The sequence below is a fragment of the Suncus etruscus genome, chromosome 2 (genome assembly GCF_024139225.1).
Source record: "Suncus etruscus isolate mSunEtr1 chromosome 2, mSunEtr1.pri.cur, whole genome shotgun sequence".
NCBI lineage: Eukaryota > Metazoa > Chordata > Mammalia > Eulipotyphla > Soricidae > Suncus > Suncus etruscus.
In genome coordinates this window covers 100,541,457-100,561,209 of record NC_064849.1, presented here as the reverse complement: position 1 = coordinate 100,561,209, position 19,753 = coordinate 100,541,457, and the positions used below count along the sequence as shown (strand labels likewise).

Genomic DNA, 19,753 nt, shown 5'->3' with positions numbered 1-19,753 from the left:
TGGGGAGGAGGCAGATCTGGGAAATTGGTGATGGGAATCTTGCACTGGTGTTCTTTACATGAACGTAATCATACAAGTACAATCATATTTGTAATCAGTTTAAATAAAGATAATTTAAAAAAATAGAGAATCTCTAAAAAAAAAAAAAAAAAAAAAAAACTGGATTGGCCATGTGTCCCGGAAGAGGTTAGAGGACTAGGGGCGCGAGCATCTCCCGGCCCAGAAGAACCATCACGCGCCGGGGGCGTGGCCCTGGCACTGAAGACCACGCCCCTTCCAGGAGGTCACGCCCCGTGTCTAGAGGCCACGCCCACGTCTTTTTTCCGCCCCACCCAACCCGTCCCTCCCCATGCCCGGCGCCTCCCCTCTCTCCCTTCCCTTCCTTCTTTTCTCCTCCTTTCTCCCAATATTTCCCCACCCCTTACTCCCCACCCCTTAACCAATCCTCTCCGTCAGGCTTCCAGCCCCTAGCTCCAACCCTAGTAAGTGTAGCTTCTCTTCAACACTCCCTCCCACACCGGTCCCAACAAGGCGACTTCCGCTTCCGTCCTGGGCGCGCCGGAAGTGCGTCATGCTTAAGCGCCGCCGTGGTTTGGCGCGCGCGCCCGAAGTGGCGCCTGCTAGTTAAGCTCTTGGCTCTTTTCGCATCTCGTTTCTCCGCGGATCCTGAGTTGGGCCGGCCGCTCTGGTGTCTCCAGTTTTACAGATGCCTTCAGCTTTACTGAGCTCGGCGATGCCGACTTCCACAGCGACCGCAGCGCTGCAGGAATCGCTGGAAAATGCCGGGCGGCTCATCGACCGCCTTTTGCACGAAGACCGCATGTACCCGGACCTTTCCGACCTGCTCATGGTGTCGGCCCCAAGTGAGTGATCGCAGCCTTTTGGCCGGTGCTTACTCAGCTCAGAGTGCTCTTGCTCCCGTCCCCTACGAGGTGCTGGGTAGACGCAGCGGAAAAATTCATACATTTGTTAGAGTGCTGTTTGCTATATCTTTTGAAGAGCAAGAAAAGCTGCTTCCTGTTTGCTTTGTTGTACGCATTTTCCTCATTTCAGATCTCAGAGCATAAGGGTGAAAAACAAATCCTATTTGAAGCAGACAGAAGCAATGGCCAAGAGGTTAACTCTAAGGCGGGATGGGGAGGATAGTCTTTCATGTCCATTGCTTGCCTTCCTGTGACATTGACACGGAAGAGCAGGTGAAATTATTTGGAGATTGACTAGGGTTGTCTCTGATGCACCTTGTATTATGTGGACATGATTGAAACCAATGTGAATTTCAAGTCTTTCACAGTTATATAGAAGGTACATACTGACAGTGAATTAGGGCAATTCCCACCACCATTGACCTCACTCAGCCACTGCTCCCAGCAAGCATCCCACACCTCCACCCTTAGCCCCCTAGACTACCAGTGTAACAGGCCCCTTTGGTTTACAGCTTGTTGTTCTCTTTGAATCCACCATCGACCCTGGGTTGGGTATTTAGGTCTGATCATTTTTATTTCCACTCAATGCTCGTGAGACTGTTTTGCCCCTGGTACCATTCACTTTTTTGTTTCTCAGTTTGTAGGAAGACAGAACTATGAGGCAGAACAAGATGATTCATGTTTTACAGTTCTGTTAAAAAAAAAAGCTGGGCTGGTGTGGCAAGTTTTTTTTGTTTTGTTTTGTTTTGTTTTTTGTTTTTTCATAGGCATAGTTAAGTGTTGGGGAAATTAGAAAGGAAATTCCCTTGGACAAAAAGATACTGGGTGTCTCCGCCCTTGAATCATACTGTCATGAGACCAACTACAGGCTCTGGACATATTTGTTTGTTTGTTTTGGGGCTACACCTAGCAGTACTCAGGGATTAGTCCTGGCTATGCATTCAGAAATCACTCCTATCAGTGCTCAGGGAACCATATAGGATCCCAGGAATTGGTGATCGAATGGGGATTGGGGGTCGAACCTGGGACAGCTGTGTGCAAGGCAAACAGTCTACCTGCTGTGCTATTGCTCCAGCTCCAGTGCCACATATTGATTTGGTTTTTGTTTGCTTTGCTTTTTAAGCTACACCTTAGCTCAGGAGTATTACTGGCTCTTCTCAGGAGTGAACCCTGATGGTGCTGAGAGTTCTAGCCCTCTATAAAGTTTCATAACCATTTCCACATTCTCATTAAAATTCTTTTCTTTTGTGTTCCTTGCTTTGCAGTCACTGAGCACACAGTATTCTATTACAATTAAATTTTGAGATTAAATGGGATGTTTGGGATTTGCTTACAAGAGGGATGGAGTGATATACCATATTTTTGTTTGTTTGTTAGTTTTTGGTTTTGGACCATACCTGGTGATGCTCAGGGTTATTCCTGGCTATGTGCTCAGTATTGCTCTTGGCTTAGGAGACCATATGGGACACCAGAGGATCGAACCAGTGGTCCATCTTAGGTTAGCACCTGCAAGGCAAACACCCTAGCACTTGCGCCACTGCTCGGGCCCCAATATACCGTATTTTTTGTTTTGTAAGGCAGCTATGCTCACCACTATACGACCAACAACCACTGTATGTTTTGTTTTGTTTTGTTTTGTTTTGGGGAGACCACACTCTGTGACGCTCAGGGGCTACTCTTGGCCATGCACTCAGAAATTGCTTCTGGCTGTGGGGCCATATGGGATGCCAGGGTTGGAACCCACGTCCATCCTGGGTCAGCCGCATGCAAGGCAAACACCCTACCGCTTTGCTATCACTCCGGCCCCCTGACTCAGACTTAATCTTCAACACCCCATATGATCCTCTGAGCCCTGCCAGGAGTGATCCCTGAGTGCTTCTGGGTATGACTCAAAAACAAAAATATTAGCCTTTCTTTTTGTTTTGTTTTGTTTTGGGGCCACACCCAGCAATGCTCAGGGATTACTACTGGTTTTGCACTCAAAAATTGCTCCTGGCAGGCTTGGGAACTATATGGGATGTCAGGAATTGGACCTGGTTGGTCATTTGGGAGGCTGACACCTTCCCCATTGGACTATTGTTCTGTTCCCTGTCCTCTTTTGTTTCTGTTACTAATTTCTCTAAAACAGGGGTCTCAAACTCAATTTACCTGGGGGCCGCAGGAGGCAAAGTTGGGGTGATCCTTGAGTGCAAAGTCAGTAGTAAGCCTTGAATATTGAGGGGTGTGACCCAAACAACTAAAGCAAAACAAAACATAAAAAGATTCCTCTAGGGCAGGGCCACAAAATGTTGTATGGAGGGCCACAAACGGCCTGCGGGCTGCGAGTTTGAGACCCCTGCTCTAAAACCTTTAGAACCAACCACCTGTTGAGCAATCATCATAGGGCCTGTAGGACACAGTTGGTGCACAGCATGTCATTAATTTAAATGTATATTTTTACTTTTTTGTAGATAATCCCACTGTATCTGGCATGTCAGATATGGATTATCCTCTCCAAGGACCCGGTTTGCTGTCAGTGCCGAACCTTCCAGAAATCAGCTCCATTCGAAGAGTTCCTCTGCCACCTGAGCTTGTGGAGCAGTTTGGACGTATCCTACCACAATTTAATTCTTTTTTACAAGTCCTTTAAGGGGCCAGAGCAATAGCACATTGGTAGGGAGTTTGCCTTACTCTGGTTCTGCACTAAGAAATCGCCCCTGGCTGGCTTGGGAACCATATGGGATGATGGGAATCGAACCCTGGGTCCATCTCAGGTGACTGCATGCAAGGCAAAACCCTACCACTATGCTATCACTCCGCCCCTCTTGTGCTTTTTTTTTCTTTTTTTTCTTTTTTTTTTGTTTGTTTTTTTTTTTTTTTTTTTTTTTTTTGGTTTTTGGGTCACACCCAGCAGCGCTCAGGAGTTACTCCTGGCTCTGTGCTCAGAAATCACCCCTGGCAGGCACCGGGGACCATATGGGATGCCGGGATTCGAATCACCGACCTTCTGCATGCAAGGCAAACGCCTTATCTCCATGCTATCTCTCCGGCCCCTTGTGCTTTTTTTCTAAAGAAAGAACACATTATAGCTTGTATTTGAGTTATACCTGGCAGTGTTCATGGTTTAATCCTGGCTCTGCCCTCAGTGATCACTCCTGTACCAGCTTTATGTGCAATGTAAGCACCCTACCTATTGTACTATCACTCTGGCCGCCCTGTGATAATTTTGTCGCTTTTTTTTTTTTCTTTTGTTTTTGTTTTTTGGTTAATACAGGATGGTGCTCAGAGCTTTTATTTCTGGTTCTAAACTCAGGGATCACTCCTAAAAGGGATTGGAGGACCATATGGGTACTGGAAATCAAACCCAGGTCAACTTTGTGGAAGGCAAATGCCCTGCCCGGCCTAGGTTATAGGTTTTTAAATAGTTTTATTTACTTATTTATTTATTTTTACCATGTGCAGCCTCACTGAGGCCTTTACTTGAGGGGATGAAGCGGGACAAGTGGGTGGTCCCAGTACCCAGCCATCTGTGCTTCACAGGCTTGTAGGTGATGGAAAACTCGCCCAGGTACTGGGCTTGATTTCCACCTGATTGAAGGTCTTGCCATTGTACACGCCCACCATTGCTGCCCACCATCTCGGGCTGGATGATCATGTCACGAAGGTGCATCTTCACCACCTTGGGCTTCTCCAAGGTGATGCCTCCTTCTTGGCCTTCAGTAGGTGCTTGAGCTGGAAGTGCTACTTCTAACGCAGGCCCCAGTTTAGGCACCGCCACTGCTGTACGGCTGCATCAACTGCTCATAGGACATGTCCAGCAACTGGTCTAGGTCCATGTTGCAGTATGTGAACTTGTGGAAGTTCCTTTTCTTCTGCTCTACTTTACCATCTTGCTAGCTCTTTGGCTATATATTTTTTTTGTTTTGTTTTGTTTTGGTTTGGTTTTTGAGTCACACCCAGCAGAACTCAGGGATTACTCCTGACTCTATGCTCAGAAATCACTCCTGGCAGGCTCGGGGGACCATATGGGATGCCGGGATTCGAACCATCTCTCCGACCCCTAAATTATTAGTTTTAAATTGAAACTTTATAAGTAAAAGATTGAAATCTTGGTTTAGGGGCCACACCTGGCTCTGCAGTCAGCAGTTATTTCTGGCAGGCTCAACTTGGAACCATATGGGATACCTGAGATAGAACGACATTTCTGGCTCTGAGATTGAAATCTCTACCTTACATCCATACTCCTGCAGATATGCAGTGCAACTGCATGATGGGTGTGTTTCCTCCTATCAGCAGAGCTTGGCTCACTATCGACAGTGACATATTCATGTGGAACTATGAAGATGGGTATGTCTTGAGGCTGATTTGCTTTAGTGTGAGTTTGGGAGTATTTTAGCCAGTGTTTTACTCTCAAGCTGCCTTTTGTATTTTTTGTTGGTCTACATCCAGGTGGTTACCTAGCATGGGCTTTTTGGGAGGAAGGGCCACACCTAGCAGTACTCAGGCTTACTCTGTCTCTATACTGTGGGATCACTCTTGGCATGCTCACATGACCATAATGTGATGCTTCAGATCAAACCCAGATCAGCCGTGTACGAGGAAAGCACCCTACTCACTACAATCTGGGCCAATTTTGTACTAAGGAATTAAACCTCTATCTTTATATGGATGTTTTGTAATCATATCTTTTTTTTTTTTTTTTTTTTTGGTTTTTGGGTCACACCGGTGGTGCTCAGGGGTTACTCCTGGCTGTCTGCTCAGAAATAGCTCCTGGCAGGCACGGGGGACCATATGGGACACCGGGATTCGAATCAACCACCTTTGGTCCTGGATCGGCTGCTTGCAAGGCAAACGCCGCTGTGCTATCTCTCCGGGCCCTTGTAATCATATCTTATGCAAAAATATTAAAAGTAGATAAAAGTAAGAATACTTTTATTCTTTTTGGTTTTTTGGGGGGCCATTTCTTTCTGGCTCATGATGTGCTGGAGATTGAACCCAGGTCAGATGTACTGTCATGGCAGTGCACTGCCCACTGTAGTCTCACTCCATTCCCAGAAAGTAAGAATACTTTTTATGAGGCTGGGTCTGTGGCTCAGTATCAAAGCTGCCCCTACTCCAGCAGTAAATGGTTACCTTTGTATTACCCTTGAGGGGCGGTGGGATTCCTTTTCTGGGTCATTTCTGTCTTTATGTCCACCTATGTGCCTTGGTCTTAGACTAAAACACGTTGCACTTAAATGTTTTTGTTTTTTGTAATTTTAAGAGAATATTGAGGGGCTGGAGTGATGGCACATCGATGGCGCGTTTGCCTTGCACATGGTTGAACCAGGATGGACCACAGTTCTATCCCCAGTGTCCTCTATGGTCCCCCAAGCCATGAGCAGTTTCTGAACGCATAGCCAGGAGTAACCCCTGAGCGTCACCAGGTGTGGCCCAAAAATTTAAAAAAAATTAAAAGTTTTATTTAGTTGTGAGTATAAGATAGATACACACGTTTTCTTCGAATGTATAATGTTTTTCTTTGACTTTTGGCAGAGGAGACCTTGCCTACTTCGATGGACTTAGTGAGACCATTCTTGCTGTGGGGCTTGTGAAACCAAAAGTTGGTAAGAAAGAAAAATAGGATTAAATTAAACTTGTATATACTTAGTCTCTGGATGTTACAACACTGAATAAAATCTTTGTTTTTTTTTTGTTTTGTTTTGTTTTTTGGGTTTTTGGGCCACACCCGGCGGTGCTCAGGTGTTACTCCTGGCTGCCTGCTCAGAAATAGCTCCTGGCAGGCCCGGGGGACCATATGGGACACCGGGATTCGAACCAACCACCTTCGGTCCTGGATCGGCTGCTTGCAAGGCAAACGTTGTGCTATCTCTCCGGGCCCCTTTGTTTTGTTTTGGGGAAAGGCCACACCTGGGGCATTCAGGAGTTATTCTTAGCTCTGCACTTAAAAATTACTCCTAGTGGGCTTGGGGACCATATGGAATATAGAGGCTTGAATCTGGGTTGGCCACATGCATAGCAAGGCAAATGTCCTGCCTCCTGTGCTATTGCTCCAGCCCCTGAATAACATCTGTGAATTGGCTAAAATTCCTATAGACGTTCTTTCTGACTTGCACTTTATGGGCCTGAGTAAAAAGCTAGGAGTAACCCCTGAGTAAGGCTGTAATGACCCACAAACCAAAAAAAAAAAAAAAAAAAAAAGGAAAAAGAAAATATATAGCTGAATCAACATTTGAAAGTACAATTAAAAATATGTACCGTTATTTTCCAGCGTATAAGACGACCCCCTAATTTTGCAGTTAAAACATAGTTTTAGGCCTTTATCGCTGTATCGTTCCTGTGCTGCAACTGTATGTTCCACAGGGAGCCAATTACAACAAGCAAAGGTTCAAAGGTTATACTGTAATAGACTTCCTTTCTGACTCTGGCCAATCTGAGCAGGCTTTTTATAGTGTAGATTCGGGTCCAGAACATTGTCTAATTTGCATGCATAAAAAGCCTGCTTGGATTGGCTGAGATAGAGAGGCAGTCCGAGCAGCCTTGCAGTGATTGGTCCCTTATCATAGGCACCTTTTCTGGCAATTCCCTGGTGGCGTCAGTTAATCTCTCCCACCACATGAACCAAACAACACCCCATCCTCGGACCTTAGCACTGAACCACCAACACGATTATCTGGGTTTTGCCAGAAGTGACCCCAGATCTCCTGAGTACTCTTTGGGAGCCCCCAAGAAAGAGATTTGGAAATTCTGCGGCCTGATTTTTTTGTTTGTTTGTTTCGTTTAGCGGCATATTTAAACATTTTTCGGGATATGCTCGGCGTTTAAGACGACCCCCAATTTTCAGTTGACTTTTTTTGTTTCAAAAGTCTTCTTTTTCGCCGGAAAATACGGTATATCTATATATATCTATATGTATAATGGGGCCGGAGCTGTGGTGCAAGCTGTAAGATACCTGCATTGCGTGCACTAGCCTAGGATGGACCGCAGTTCAATATCCCGGCGTCCCAGAAGATCCCCCAAGCCAGGAATGATTTCTGAGTGCATAGCTAGGAGTAACCACAGAGCGTCACCTGTTGTGGCCAAAAAAACAAAATGTATGTGTGTGAGTATACACACATATGTATACTCACACACATACATTTAGATTAATTTTACAGTGGTAAAGGAATTCTGGGGACTGATCCTGTTAGTACTTAGCCCAGATTTGTAGACCTGAGGGTCTCAGTACTCAGGACAGTGATACAGTAGTGCTAGTAAAGGAAGCATGAGATTCGAGGGATCAAACCTAGAGCTTCGTACACAACAGTTTAGTGAGTATTAATATTGCAAATTCTTTTTTTTGGGGGGGGTGTTTACACTCAGTGCCACTCGGGTTACTCCTGGCTATGCTTTCAGAAATCGCTCCCTGGGGCCGAAGAGATAGCATGGAGGTAGGGCTTTTGCCTTGCATGCAGATGTATGATGGTTCGAATCCTGGCATCCCATATGGTCCCCCAAGCCTGCCAGGAACTATTATTTTTTGTTATTTATTTATTTATTTATTTATTTATTTATTTATTTATTTATTTATTTATTTATTTATTTTTGGTTTTTGGGCCACACCCAGCGGTGCTCAGGGGTTACTCCTGGCTTTCTGCTCAGAAATAGCTCCTGGCAGGCACGGGGGACCATATGGGACACCGGGATTCGAACCAACCACCTTTGGTCCTGGATCGGCTGCTTGCAAGGCAAACGCCGCTGTGCTATCTCTCCGGGCCCCTATTTATTTATTTTTATAAATATTTTTATTTTGACCAAAGTGGATTACAATCATTCACAGTAAAATTTTAGGTATTAAATCAGGGGCATTCCCACCACCAATGTTGTCTTCCATCCTCCCCCCCATCCCCCGTTCCCAGCATGCATCCCATATCCTCCTCCTTTGCTCCCCAGGCTGCTAGTGTAAGTGGTCTCCTCTGTGTCTAGCTTGTTGTAGATTCTGAGCGTAGAGCCAGGAGTGATCCCTGAGCACTGCCTGATGTGACCCCCCCCCCCAAAAAAAAAATAATTTGCTCCTGGCAGGATTTGGGGATCATATGGATTGCTGGGACTTGAACCACCATCTGTCCTGTGTTAATTGCATGCAAGACAAGTGCCCTACCGCTGTGTTATGTCTCCGGCCCCATGCAAATTCTTCATGGTTTTTGTCCTTGAGGTTTCATCCTGGCTCTGTGTTCAAGGTTTGCCTCCAGCTGTGCTCAGGGATCCCTGCTATGCCAAGGATTAACCTGGGCCTCCTGCATGCAAAACAATATATTCTAGCCATTATCTATTTTTCTAGCCCCAGCCAATCCTTTTTTATACTCTTACCTATTTTTTTACATTTTATATTTTGGCCCAGTTAACTAACTTAATTTTTTTTTGAGGGGGGTCACACCCAGCAGCACTCAGGGTTTACTCCTTGGTCTATGCTTAGAAATTGGTCCTGGCAGGCTAAAGGGATCATATGGGATGCCGGGATTCAAACCACATCCTTCTGCATCCTAACTCCATGCTATCTCTCCATCCCCTAACTTAATTTTTAAAAATATTCTATGTATTTTACTACTATTTCTCCTTTTTTTCCATCCACACCTTGCTATGTTTAGTCCTTATTCCTGACTCAGCATTCAGATCACTCTTGACAGGGCCCAGGAAACAGTATGTAAGCCAGAAATTCAAATTGAGTTGACTCTGTACAAGCAAATACCTTACCTGCTGTGCTTTCTCTGTCTCTGTCTCTCTCCTCTCTCTGTCTTTGTCTCTCTGTCTCTGTCTCTCTGTCTCTGTCTCTGTCTCTCTCTGTCTCTCTCTCTCTCTCTCTCTCTCTCTCTCTCTCTCTCTCTCTCTCTCCCTTTCTCACCCCTATATTTGTATTTAAAGTCTCATTTACCCATAGACATGAGAACAGAGTTTAGAATAAATTTTCTGTTTTGGTGGTGCTTAAGGATCACTCATCTTAGTTACAAGGATCTTATCAGGATCTGCCTTAATATAGGCAACAGGCAAGCACTTCCCACTATACTATTGGTTTTTGAGTCACACCCGGCAGCGCTCAGGGGTCACTCCTGGCTCCATGCTCGGAAATTGCTCCTGGCAGGCTCGGGGGACCATATGGGATACCGGGATTCGAACCACTGTCCTTTTGCACGCAAGGCAAATGCCTTACCTCCATGTTATCTCTCTGGCCCCATCCTATACAATCTTTTATTCTAAAATAATGGCTTTTTTTGTTTGTTTTTTAAAATTTCTTCCAAAAACACAGATTCATACTTCGTTTGGTTTTTGTTTTGGAGCCACGCCTAGTGGTACTCAGGGCTTACTACTGGCTCTTGGCTTAGGGTATATTCTGGGCAGTGCTCTAGGGAACATTTGAGTACAGGGGATCCTACTCAGGTTGGCTTTATGCAAGGCAAGCACCCTATCTGCTGCACTTTTGTTTTGATACATAACAGTGATGTTATTTGACATTAAAAACCAAATTGTTTTGTTTGTCAGTGTGACTGTTTAGTATAGTTGTTTACTTATTTAAGTGATTTAGGTTTTTATTATATTTCAGTACTCAATGCGGGGCCTCACATATGTGAGGTAAGAGTTGTACCTTGCCCATAGATGTTATTTTAACATGAAAATTAGCTAAATCGAACTCAGATATTTCATATGTAATTAATAGCTTGTTTTAATGTTAGAACCTTATTCTTTTATGCTTACATGCTGTTTATTGGGAAATAATCTTAATACATATATACATATATCTTTTTTTTAATCTTAGGCATCTTTCAACCACATGTACGACACCTTCTGGTTTTAGCAACTCCAGTGGATATAGTGATTCTTGGACTCAGTTATTCAAATTTGCAAACAGGTATATCTCTCCAGTATTGTGTTGTGTTTTGTTGCATTGTATTTTGTTGTACCTGTGATTAAACCCAAGGGTATACTAATACAAGGCTTTCTGTCTGTCACTGAGTATGTATTAGGGGCTGAAGTGATAGTACAGTTGGTAAAGTGATTGCCTTGAATGCGGCTGACCGGAGTTCAGTACCGGGTACTCCATACAGATTCCTGAGCCCATTAGGAATGATCCTTGAGTGCAGAGCTAGGAATAAGCAGGTGTGTCTCAGAAGCAAAAGTAATTAAAGGCATACTGCTAAATTTAATATTATGATTAGAAAACTAATATTTTGGAGGCCAGAGTAATAGCACAGTGGTAAGGTGTTTTCCTTGCATGTGCCGAACATAGAACAGACCCCAATTTGAATCCCAGCATCCCATATGGAGTGAAATTCTGAATGCAGAGCCAGGAGTAACTCCTGAGCACCACCAAGTATGACCACCCCCACCACACACACACACACACACACACACACACACACACACACACACACACACACACAAGAAAACCCACTAATATTTTTCACTGAGTTAATTTTCCAAGCTATTTGCTTTTATGGAAATATATACCTATCATTTCAGGTTAATAGCTCTGCCAAAATTTTGGATATATTTAACATACTAATGTGCAATTCCTAAAAGCCCATTATATTGGATGAGAGCTCAAAGCTGGAATTACATGCATTGTGCATGGGATCTCATTATTGGTCCTGTGACTGAAGTCTATTAGCTTCTAGATTTTTTTTTTTTTTTTTTTTTTTTGGTTTTTGGGTCACACCCGGCGGTGTTCAGAAACTTTATTATAAAAGTAAAATGTTCTATAATAATTTATGATGTCTATTATCATCTTTATTTATTTATTTATTTATTTATTTATTTATTTATTTATTTATTTATGGTTTTTGGGCCACACCCGGCAGTGCTCAGGGGTTACTCCTGGCTGGCTGCTCAGAAATAGCTCCTGGCAGGCACAGGAGACCATATGGGACACCGGGATTCGAACCAACCACCTTAGGGGTCATTAATGCCAGTGCTTGGGATCATGCATCCAGGGGTCTCCTGTAAATAGAATATACCCATTGAGCTGTCTCTACAACTTCTGTTCACTTTATATTTTATTTAAAAAGATTTTTGGTGGGGCCGGGCGGTGGCGCTAAAGGTAAGGTGTCTGCCTTGCCTGCGCTAGCCTTGGACGGACCGCGGTTCGATCCCCCGGTGTCCCATATGGTCCCCCGAGCCAGGAGCAACTTCTGAGCGCATAGCCAGGAGTAACCCCTGAGCGTTACCGGGTGTGGCCCAAAAAACCAAAAAAAAAAAAAAAAAAAAAAGATTTTTGGTATTGCAGATTGTACCCAAGAATGTGTGCTCTGCTGCTGAATCATATCTCTAGCCCTTTCTAAAAATTTTAAATGACCATTTTAGTATGGATTGAAACTCATTAGGCTTATTAGGTTATTTCCCCTTACATCGAAAGAAACTTGCATTTTAATTGCATTCATATTCAGGACTCTTGACTTTAGCAACAACAATAACGATAAAATCCATTTTGAGTGTCTTGATTTAGTGATTATTCTCACTATATCTTTGCTTTTTCACAAAATTTAATGATTTAGATTATTTTTTGTAGAGTTCACACAAAAATGATGGCACCTAGTGCCACTCCCATGGCCATTAGGGCCACACTTACAGCATGGCATGATCTAAGAGGTGGCATGCAGGCCAGGGATTCAATGTACTACCTTGCACAGTCAAGATTTATGCTCTACCACTTGAACCAAATTGCTGACCTAATCTCGGTTAGTTTATGATGGTTTACTATGTTATATAATAACTAATTTATAAATTTTATATATTATATATACACATTATAGGGCCTATTTATCTTGATTTATTTTATGTGTTTCAGAATTCCGAGTATGGTAAGAATTTAGTAAGTATACCAGTTCTGAAGATAATGCAGTGAATGTTTTACACTTTTGATAAGTATTCATGTATTTTTTCTTTTTTAAATAATAGGGTCTGGAGTTCTCAATGACAGTATGAGTGGTGGAATGCAGTTGCTTCCAGATCCTTTATATTCTCTTCCCACTGACAATACTTACCTTTTAACAATAACTTCTACTGACAATGGCAGGATTTTCTTGGCTGGAAAGGATGGATGTTTATATGAAGTAGCATACCAAGTAAGTGTGACATTTATATATATTTTTCTTCCTCTTAAATAGTATACTTTTTATTTTTTAATTAAATGTATATGTCTTGGTATTTGGACTATACTTGGCTATGCTCTAGAGTAGTATGTCTATAACTACTTTTAGTTCACTAAGATTTGAGATTGGTGATTTTTGTTTTGTTTTAATTTTGATTTAGTGGCCACAGCTGGCAATGTTCAAAGGTTCCTCATGACTCTGCACTCAGGAATTATTCCTGGCAGACTTGGGAACTATATGGAGTGATGGGATCAAAACCATGATGGTCACATGTAGCAAGCACCCTACCTTGTGTACTATCATTCAACCTCTTGAGGATTGCTTCCTTGTTTTTTTGATTGTGGGCAACACCCAGCAGTGCTCAGGAATTACTTCTGGCTCTGTGCTCTGAAATTACTCCTGGCAGACTCAGGGGACCATATGGGATACCGGGAATTGAACCTGGTTGGCCACATGTCCTCCCTGCTGTTCTATTGCTCTGCCCTCCACCTCCACCTTCAAGGATCTTTTTTTTTTGGTTCGTTTTTGAACCACACCTCGTAGCACTCAGGGGTTACTCCTGGTTCTGTGCTCAGAAATTGCTCCTGGCAGGCTCAGTGGATCAAATGGGATGCTGGAGATTGAACCCAGATCCATCCCTGGTTGGACGCATGCAAGGCACATACCCTGTTCTGTGCTATTGCTCTGGCCCCTCAAGGATTGTTTTAAACATGGATATATAATGGTTATTATCACTGAAAAAGGTATTCACATTTATGACCCTGTTTTTTAATTTTTCAAGGCAGAAGCAGGTTGGTTTAGCCAAAGATGTCGGAAAATAAACCATTCAAAGAGTGCCCTTTCTTTCCTTGTTCCTTCATTGCTACAATTCACATTCTCAGAAGATGGTAAGTAGAAATCAGTCTGGCTGTTGCTGCATCATGGTGTCTGGGATGTCATGACTTTTGTTGCTATGTGATCACATATTTTGGTGGTGACAGTCACACTTTATTTTGAATCTGGGAATTGCATCCAATGATTCTGGGATTGTACAGTAGTTGACCACATAGGCAGTTTAGCTGGTCAAACTTAGGGCATCACAAATGGAAGGCAAGTGTTTGACCACTAAGCCACACCTGGGAGAAGAGCAGTTGGCAAACAATATTGTAGCATGTTGTTGATTTTAACGTTTTCTTCAGAAAGTCTCACTTTTGGGTTGGAGAGAGAATACAGTGAGTAGGATACTTGCCTTTTAAGCAATTGATCTAGATTTGATCCCCAGTATTCTGCATGGTTTCCCAAGCACCACCTGAACATGACCAGATATGGCCCCCAAATGAAAAAGTCTCCTCTCATCCTTAAGTTGAATGCTTCTTGCAGCTGGAAAGTTAGTACAGCATTTCAGACTCTTTTCTTGCATGGGGTTGATCCTGTTTAGATCCCTGACAATCTAGTTTCCAGAACATAAGCACAGAGCTGGGAGAATCCCATTAAGTTTTGCCAGCTGTGACCCAAACGCTTTCTCTCCACAAAATAGAAAGTTTCTCTTATTAAATATTAGTCTTTGTTATAGATTCATAAGGCCTCTCTTTTTTGTTTTTGTTTGTTTGTTTGTTTTGCGATCATACATGGTGAGGCTCAGGGCTTAGGCTGTGCACTCAGGAATTGTTCATGGCGGTGTTTGTTGGATCATATGGGATGCCAGGGAACAAACCTAGGTCTGCTGTGTGTAAGGCAAATGCTGTCTTCGAGTCCCGCTATAGATTCATAGTCGCTTAAAGGAAAAAAAGGTGTATCAAACAACTTACTGTGGGTTTTATTTCAAAGTTTCTATTAATTATTGATCATGATCAGTATATATGTAAAACCAGAAAGTGTAAGAGAGAATTCACTGAAGTAAACAAATACACCAAATGTGCATGTGACTGAATTTATTTGTTCAGTGAACTAATGATGTAAACAGGAACTTTCTTTTAGGAAAGTAATGAAATAAATGAAATGATCGGGATTAAAATTTATTTAGAGCACAGAATAAGTTGCAAAATTTAATCTCAGTGTTTACATGAAAAATGTTTTCAACTGATTGCATCCTGTTTTTTTATCCTTATACAAATTTTTTAGAATTTATCTAAAAGTAAAAAGAAAATCCCTTAAAGTTCTAATTCAGTGTTTTAAATTTGTTTATTTCAGAGGTTTTTTTTTTCTTTCTTTTTAGATCCTATTGTTCAAATTGCAATAGATAATTCTAGGAATATTTTATATACAAGATCTGAGAGAGGTGTGATTCAAGTAAGTATTAATTTTAAACCACTATTGTAGAGGAATGATGTCTTGGGTATTTTTTGTTTTGTTTTGGGAAGGCTATACCCATCAGTACTCAACACGTAGAGATAGGGATAAATTTTGAAAGAAAGGAGAAAAGAAGAAAAAAAAGGGAATAAATTTTGGGGATACAGCATACAAAGAATTTTATTTTTAAATTTTTTTAACCCATATTGCTATCTTCCTGGTTCCATGGAACATTTAGTTTTTAAGAACAAACAATTGCACTCTTGTACTATCTCTATAAACTTTGCTGTTTAAAAAATGCAACTGTGGGGCCGGAGACATAGCATGGAGGTAAGGTGTTTGCCTTTCATGCAGTAGGTCATCAGTTCGAATCCCAGCGTCCCATATGGTCCCCCGTGCCTGCCAGGAGCAATTTCTGACCTGGAGCCAGGAATAATCCCTGAGTACTGCCAGGTGTGACCCAAAAACCACAAAAAAAAAAAAAAAAGTGCAACTGTATGAGTGAAGAGCCAGGAATAACCACTGAGCACTGCCTAGTGTGGCCCCAAAACCAACAAACAAAAATCCAACTGTATGGGCCAGAGCAATATTACAGTATGTAGGGCACTTATCTTGTATCCAGTCAATCCAGGTCTCTCCCTAACTTGGTCCCCTTATTTGTTCCTCCAAGTCTTCCAGGAGTGATAGATACTTCCATGTAGAGCCCGTATTAACTCCTGAGCACTACTGGTGTGGGCCAAAAACAAATTCTAATTTTATACTGAATTTTTCTTTTTTTTCCTTACTCTTATGAGATATCAAAATTGAAGTATTCCTGAAAAAATTATTAAATAAAATTATATTTAAAGTTTTATTTTGTAAGATGTTTATAATTTATGTTTGATTGGGCTTAATTTTTTTTTTTTTACAGGTTTATGACTTGGGGCACGATGGACAAGGAATGAGCAGAGTTACATCAGTGTCACAGAATTCTATTGTCTCTGCTGCTGGGAACATTGCGAGGTAATATGTGATTCTCTGTCAGACATTTCATTTGAAGGTGATCCTATTATTTATGTGTAGTATGCTAATATTAAATTTCCAAAACACCCTGTGTGTTTTTTGTTTTACTTTTTGGTTCCCACCCTAAAATAATTATTTTGTTTTGTGCCCAACCTGCTGGTGCTCAAGGATCATTCCTGGCATTGCTCAGGGGATCAGATGGGGTGCCAGAAATTGAATCCAGGTTGGTTTAGTTCAAATGCCCTGCCATTTGTACTATCTTTCTTTTTTGGGGTGGGTCACACCCAGCAACGCTCAGGGGTTACTCCTGGCTCCACACACAGAAATCGCTCCTGGCAGGCTTGGGGGACCATATGGGGTACTGGGATTCGAACCACTGTCCTTCTGCATGGAAGGCAAATGCCTTACCTCCATGCTATCTCTCCGGCCCCGCCTTTCTTTATTCTTTAGTGAAGAAAGATTCTCAGAGCAGATAGTCTAAAACCGGACTCACAAGCCAGATATGTAGATTTATTCCTTTGCCCCATGGATGGATAAATGAAATGTTATCAGTTATTAACATTTAGCACCTTTGTTTATTTTCAAAAGAACAATTTGAGTTTCAAATACGATTTTAACTCCTTTTCTTGGATCACATCTGGCAATGCTCCAGAGTTACTCCTGGCTCTTTGCTAAAGATCCCCTTCCCTACCTGCCATATATCACTCTGGCCTCTTAATTTAACTCTTAAATTTGATAGTTTCCGTCATCTTGATTCTAATATGCCACTATAGGGTTATTACACCTGAAAAGATATTAAATTCCATGATGTTGTTTTATAATCATAGTCTATTAAATAATTCAGTAGTCAAAAATATTTTTTTTTAATAATTTTCTTTAGCTTCAGTCATTATACATTTTTTTTGGCTGCTGCAGTTTGTTTTGAGGCCATACCCAAGGATGTTCCAGGGATAGTTCTGGTGTATTTGGAGACTCATAGGGTGCCAGTAATTGAACCCATGTCAGCCACGTGCTGAGAAGCACCCTATCCATTATCCTATCTCTCAGCCCTCAGCATTTTACTCTTTATTTAAGAAAGCTTTCATTACCTTTTCTCAAAACATTGACTTTTAGAAGATATCTCAGTTCTATATCTCAATTTCTTTTGTTTTTCCTTTTCATTAAATTCAGAAAAATAACTTTTTGGTTTTATTTTCTTCTGTATTTTTGCACAACACTTGGTGTTCAGGACTTAACTCTAGATCCTACACTCAGGTCATTCCTAGAGGTCTCAAGTAGTGTCAGGGTTCAAATCAAATTTCACTGTTGCTTTGGTCCCCATAATAGTTTGTTCTAAGGTACTGTCACTAAAATTGATGTTAAAAATAAAATAAAGTTGATGTTACATTTTTGTAGCATTGTATCAAGACTTGGGACCAGGAATGTGTCTCAATGGTAAAGTGTATATGAGAACTGAATTTGATTCCAGTCACTACAGAAAAAGAAAAGAAAACTCAATACTAATTTTCTCAGTGTTGAATACATGGTTAAGACATTGATCCAATCTTCCCATTATACATGGTCCACCCCATTTCTATCCCGAGCAATGAATGAGGAAGCCCTGAGTACTGCCTATTGTGTCCAAAAAGGAAAAAAGGAGGACCCGAGAGATGGCACAGTGGTAGAGCATTTGCCTTTCACGTGGCAAATCTGGGACAGACCTGGGTTTGATTCCCATCATCCTATATGGTCCCCCAACCCTGCCAGGATTTCTGAGTGCAGAGCCAGAAAGTAACCCCTGAGCACCACCAGGTGTGGCACAAAAACAAAAAAAGGAAAATGATGTTAACCAGATCTCTTTAATATATTGCTTTGGGTCTGGAGAGATAGCATGGAGATAAGGCGTTTGCCTTTCATGCAGAAGGATGGTGGTTCATATCCCGGCATCCTATATGGTCCCCTGAGCCTGGCTTGCCAGGACTGATTTCTTTCCTTTTTTCTTTTTTTTTTTTTTTTTTTTTTTGGTTTTTGGTTTTTGGGTCACACCTGGCGGTGCTCAGGGGTTACTCCTGGCTGTCTGCTCAGAAATATCGCCTGGCAGGCATGGGGGACCATATGGGACACCGGGATTCAAACCAACCACCTTTGTCCTGGATAGGCTGCTTGCAAGGCAAAAGCCGCTGTGCTATCTCTCCAAGCCCCAGGAGTGATTTCTGAGCGTAGAGCCAGTGCTGCTGGGTGTGACCCAAAATCAAATATGTATATATATATATATATATATATATATATATATATATATACCTTTGTTGGCACTCCCCATTTTTGTTCTTGGTGATGTTATTTTCTTTGCTTTTTTTTTTTTTTTTTTTGGCTTTGGGGTCACACCTAGCAGCGCTCAGGGGGTTACTCCTGGCTCTATGCTCAGAAATCGCTCCTGGCAGGCTTGGGAGACCATACATAGGATGCTGGGATTCGAACCTCCGTCCTTCTGCATGAAAGGCAAACGCCTTACCTCCATGCTATTTCTCCTTTCTACTAGTAATTCAATGTCTGTACCTTTTTTTCCCCCCTCACCCACCCCAACTCCTCGATCTTAACCTTTTATGATCTTTGAATTAGACTTAAAATTAATATAACCAATACACATGAAGGTTTTTTGGTAGTTCTTTTTTGCTATTGAATTATTTTCCTGTGAAGTAAGTATTAAACTTTTTTAGACAAGTAGTACTGCAGCTAGAAAATATTCTGTATATCAGGGCTGGAGTGATAGTACAGCATGTGGGCTGTTCATTTTGCATGCAGCTGTCCCGGGTTCCATCCCTGTGATCCCATATGGTGGTCCCTGGCCCATCAGGAATGATTTCTGGGTGCAGAGCCAAGAGTAAAATAAGCTTTGGACACAGCCAAATATGTCCTCTCCCCCCCCCAAAAAAAAAGAAATCAAAACAAAAAATAAAAGGAAAGAAAAATGTTTTGTATAACTTTTTTCTTGTATAACTTAATGTAAAATATTAACTAAAATTTTAAGACAATGAGTGCATTTTTAAAATTTGAACATTTTCTTTCTTTTAGAACTATAGATCGTTCTGCTTTTAAACCAATTGTTCATATAGCTGTGATTGAAAATTCTGAATCACTGGACTGTCAGTTATTGGCTGTAACACATGCAGGTATGTATTATTTATATTTCTGCCATTGCTATTAGAACTGTTTTTTTTTCCTTCAGATTTGATAATTTATCATTTGGGGATGTGTTATTTTTTTCTGTCATTGTTTCTGAATCTTTATCATTTAGATTACTAATAATTTAATTCTAATAATTACTAATAATAAGTTTGGAATATAGTTACAAAATAAAGGATTTAAAAATTTTTTTTGTTTTTGTTTTTTGTTTTATTTGGTTTTTGGGCCACACCCGGTGACGCTCAGGGGTTACTCCTGGCTATGTGCTCAGAAGTCGCTCCTGGCTTGGGGGACCAT

The 19,753-nt window shown here is 41.8% G+C and overlaps 1 protein-coding gene and 1 pseudogene across 1 annotated transcript in view; one reads left to right on the top strand and one right to left on the bottom strand.

Annotated features, from left to right (window-relative positions):
• Nucleotides 1–593: 593 nt before the first annotated feature.
• Nucleotides 594–19,753, top strand: part of NUP155 (nucleoporin 155) — a 75,587-nt gene continuing 56,427 nt past the window's right edge. Inside the window, 10 exon segments of the mRNA XM_049769045.1 lie at nucleotides 594–863; nucleotides 3,374–3,511; nucleotides 5,153–5,249; nucleotides 6,438–6,508; nucleotides 10,693–10,785; nucleotides 12,831–12,997; nucleotides 13,806–13,911; nucleotides 15,219–15,292; nucleotides 16,203–16,294; nucleotides 19,346–19,443. Of these exon segments, the coding sequence (XP_049625002.1) occupies nucleotides 707–863; nucleotides 3,374–3,511; nucleotides 5,153–5,249; nucleotides 6,438–6,508; nucleotides 10,693–10,785; nucleotides 12,831–12,997; nucleotides 13,806–13,911; nucleotides 15,219–15,292; nucleotides 16,203–16,294; nucleotides 19,346–19,443 (1,093 nt within the window). The 5' untranslated portion in view covers nucleotides 594–706.
• Nucleotides 4,342–5,142, bottom strand: LOC126001000 (40S ribosomal protein S15-like; annotated as a pseudogene).